Source organism: Trachurus trachurus (assembly GCF_905171665.1).
Source record: "Trachurus trachurus genome assembly, chromosome: 14".
NCBI lineage: Eukaryota > Metazoa > Chordata > Actinopteri > Carangiformes > Carangidae > Trachurus > Trachurus trachurus.
The window spans coordinates 14,989,420-14,993,266 of NC_139903.1; the positions used below are offsets into that span (position 1 = coordinate 14,989,420).

The window sequence follows — 3,847 nt, forward strand, 5'->3', positions numbered from 1 at the left end:
ATCTATCCTTGAACATTATCCCAGAAACTCTGCTTATCTATCTATGAAAATTTGAAGTTTTTTGCATACACTAGGCTCTAGCCTTTTATGTGCTTTTCTTTCATGAGTGGTGTCCTCCTTGGTATTCACCCATGGAGGTTTGGTGTATAAGTGTATGGGCTGAAACTAGAACTCCAGATTTCTCCAGGTCAGCCTGAGGCTCTTTATATGTATTTGATCATGTTTTTCTGCTGCAACCAGACTGACTCTTAGTACTATGCACCTCCTGAATCCATCTGAACAGTTTTATGACCAAAAAAAACATCTTTCACATCATGTGAACACTGAATTAAGCACAAATTAGTCTTATTTGTTTTTATTGGTTTGAGAGTATTTTTTAAATTTGCCAAAGAGGACAGCAATTATGCCCAGTACACATTTTAGGACTCTTTGCTCACCAATTTGCATTTTCTTTCTTTTTTTCCAGTAACATTGGCCACATTGGAGGCACTGGGCATGCTTTACAATTTGAACAACACTCACCAGAGAAGGCAGAGGAGCTGTTCAGTGGAAGTGGACTTCTGTCCTTGTCCTTATGCTAATACATATACAGTATATATATATTACAAGGCCTGCAGATATTGTACTTAGGAGCTTCATTAAAAGTTTAGATGTACAGAGCCAGCAATGCTGAGACTATTTGCCCATTTTAGTGCACCAGAGATATGGCCATTTTTAAAGCCTACATAGACCTAAAAACGCCAGGAAATAGTTCTTTTTTTTTTTTTTGCCAATTCTGAGCTGATTTTTTCAGGTAGTACCAAGTATTAGCTATCATCATATCATATGATTCAGGGAAACCTGTCATTTTATCTGCTGCAATATAAAGTCACATTCATACCTTACCTTTGGGTGAGCATGCCATATTTCACCAAAAAAAACAACAACTTTAGTAACAGCTCATTGATCATGGCAATATAGGCAGACTTTCCCACTAAAGGCCTAGTATACACCCACAAAAAAATGTTTTGTCAACATTTATCATATACCAAGTATATGTATGTAAGTATGTAATAATGACTTTGGCTCTCACAGAAGTGTTATATATAATTGGAAAATAGACAATCTGTTGATAAATGGACGACCAGAAGTCAACTTCATCAAAAAACATTTTTTTAATGCCTTCCAATGAGAAGTTTCTTAAGACAAATGGTTGATTATAGTGATGATAGTAATAAAAAACAAACAAGTGACAAAGTAATAATAGCAAAAATAATTGTTATAAAAGATGAAATAGTAGGCTAATAATAATAATAATGATGATGATATAACAACAACAAACAACAGCTGAGGTCAAAACTAAGGCTGTGTGACCAACTATTTACATGGCAACAGTTCTTTGTACACCATTGTTTGTGTTCATGGTTCTTCAGCATTTTCCACTTTTACTCCACTTTTACTTCTACATGAGCATCTTCCACTTTTACTTCTACAGGAGCATCTTCCACTTCCACAGGAGCACCTTCTATGTTTACAGGAGCATCTTCCACTACAGGAGCTTTCTTGTCATGCCATTCTGCAAAGCAGTTTCTGTGCGCCACCAGACACAGCACAACGTCACAGCGACGGCACTTCCAGCTGGCACATCTGCCACAGTGTGAGCATCGCCTGCGCCCTTTCGTAGCCGCGTCAGGTCTTCTGGTGGCGACATTGGCCTCATCTGCCTCACCGTTGTTGTTCAGGCAGACCGGGAGACAGTCGCCTCCTCTGCTCGGCGTCGGACACTCACGTGACACGCCACACAGGCCGGCAGCCAGCTCCTCCATGAACTCCAGGTGACTGGTGGGCTTTTTGCCTGTGGCGGCACACTGCTCTGTGTACAGTATATAGCTGTTTGTTGCAGCTATATCTATGAAGTGGAACAGCAGGGTTCTGTACCACTTCTTGGTCTTCCTGCGCACCGAGTAGTATTGGATGAGCTGGTCAGAGAGGTCGACGCCACCCATGTACCTGTTGTAGTCCATGATGGCATCCGGTACTGCGATGACCTTCCTCTCCCATTTTCCAGTCTCCTTGCACTTGATGGTCCGTGACACAGTCTGCCCGCTGAAGGCTTTGTGGATCGTGGAGCACACCGACACCTGTCTGGTGTCCATCCATTTCACGAACAACAGCTTCTGTTCCCTGATCCATTTGATGGAACCCCTGGCACTTTTCTTGCTTAGGGCACCTACAGTTGTTGCCGGGGCATCTCTTCGATTGGCCCGGTAAGTGCCACATGCAACAAAGCCCTGCTCATAAAGATCTCTGAAGAGCTTCGGGCTTGTGTAATAGTTATCGCAATAGAGGTGGTATCCTCTCCCCAGGCGCGACGAATCCATGAGCGACATGACCACATCATATGGAAGTCCCTGCCCTGATTTGAACCTACTCTTACCAGTATATATGATGAAGTCAGCTGTGTAGCCATTGCTGGAGTCGGCCAACACAAAAAGCTTCACCCCCCACTTCGTAGGCTTTGCCTTCACATATTGGCGCAAAGCAATATTAGCTTTTGTGGCAACCATGCGTTCGTCGATGGCAATCTGCTTCTTGGGGTGCCACAGAGCTTTGCATGTGTCCCTGATTTGGATGTACAGGGGCTTGAGACGATGCACTGGGTCGTATTCAGGAGTTCCTTTTTTTTTGTCGTTGATGACATCGTCTTTCGGGTGACTGATGTGCACATTTCTTGAAATGGCCAAGAACCTGTCTCTGGGCATTATATCACGGGGAAAAGAGACACTAAAAATAGACCGTAGCCTCCAGTAATCTATCTGTCTGGGAAGCTGGAGGATGGCCATGTAAAATAACAGACCGACAAACTGGTAAAATTCTGGAGGTTTGAGTTCAACCCATTTGTACTTTTTCCCCTTTGCGATCTGATTTGTGGCATTGATGTTAGTATGCCGACATATAGTTGATACTTCCTTCTGACCAAAAAACAGCTTGAACAGTTCGATTGGTGGATTGTTCTTATTTATCATGGTCTGCAGGCCAGCAGGTCTCTTGGGTGTGAAATTGGGCAACTTGTGCACAGTGTCCTCCTCCTCAATGTCTTTCCAGCTGCCTCCTTCCTGTCCTCTTCTGCGCCCTCTGCCCTGTGGTGGTGGTGGTGATGATGGTGGTGTTGCTGGAGGGTGAGAGGATGTAGTGCGGCATGATGTGGGGGATAGTGGGTATGATGGGTCAGCCTCATCGTCTGAGCTGGAAGCATACAAAAAGGTGGGAAAAAAGTGTCACTCTCATTTCTTTACATTTATAATTCATTATTTCGTATATCAGGACTTTGACCATTGTGACCATTGTGCCTACTCAGACACACCTGGATTAATCAGTTTGTCCAATAATGTAAGACAGGAAATAAAGGAGCTTGTTTAAGTTCAGGAAGTAGTGGAGTTGTGCATAAAGCCCATAGCTAGCTCTACTAGGCTAGACTACGCTAGCTCACTACAGTCAGGTAGGGTTAACCCCCTTTTTAGCGCACCTCCGCGCTTAAATCAATAATCATTCATGTTCTAAAACATTGCATTCAAATAGCACAGTTATGCACATGAATGGCCAACTAAATATGGTGTTTATACTGCACAATAACCCAACTGAATCTGCATAGCCTAACTTCTCCTACCTTTCATCCTCATCGGGATCAACACCTTCTTCTTCCTCAGGTTTCCAGCTCTCCGCGTCTGAGTCACTTTCATTTTCGTCATCGTCGTCGTCAAATAGTAAATCCAGGAGCTTTTGCACGTTGTGGTTTTCATCGTCGTTTGTTGTTTTGTCCATCCGTTTTCTTTTCCTATCCATGGGGGACCGAAGTTCCATGTTGCTG

General features: G+C 43.4%; 1 protein-coding gene across 1 annotated transcript; it reads right to left on the bottom strand.

The window, feature by feature from the left end:
- Positions 1 to 1,424: 1,424 nt before the first annotated feature.
- Positions 1,425 to 3,847, bottom strand: LOC310997375 (piggyBac transposable element-derived protein 4-like; the record flags this gene model as incomplete). Its single annotated transcript, XM_083987050.1, has 2 exons — positions 3,647 to 3,847; positions 1,425 to 3,225 (listed from the first exon to the last, which is right to left on the bottom strand). Exons 1-2 carry the CDS (start codon positions 3,838 to 3,840, stop codon positions 1,425 to 1,427), a joined length of 1,995 nt encoding a protein of 664 aa, XP_083843176.1. The 5' UTR covers positions 3,841 to 3,847.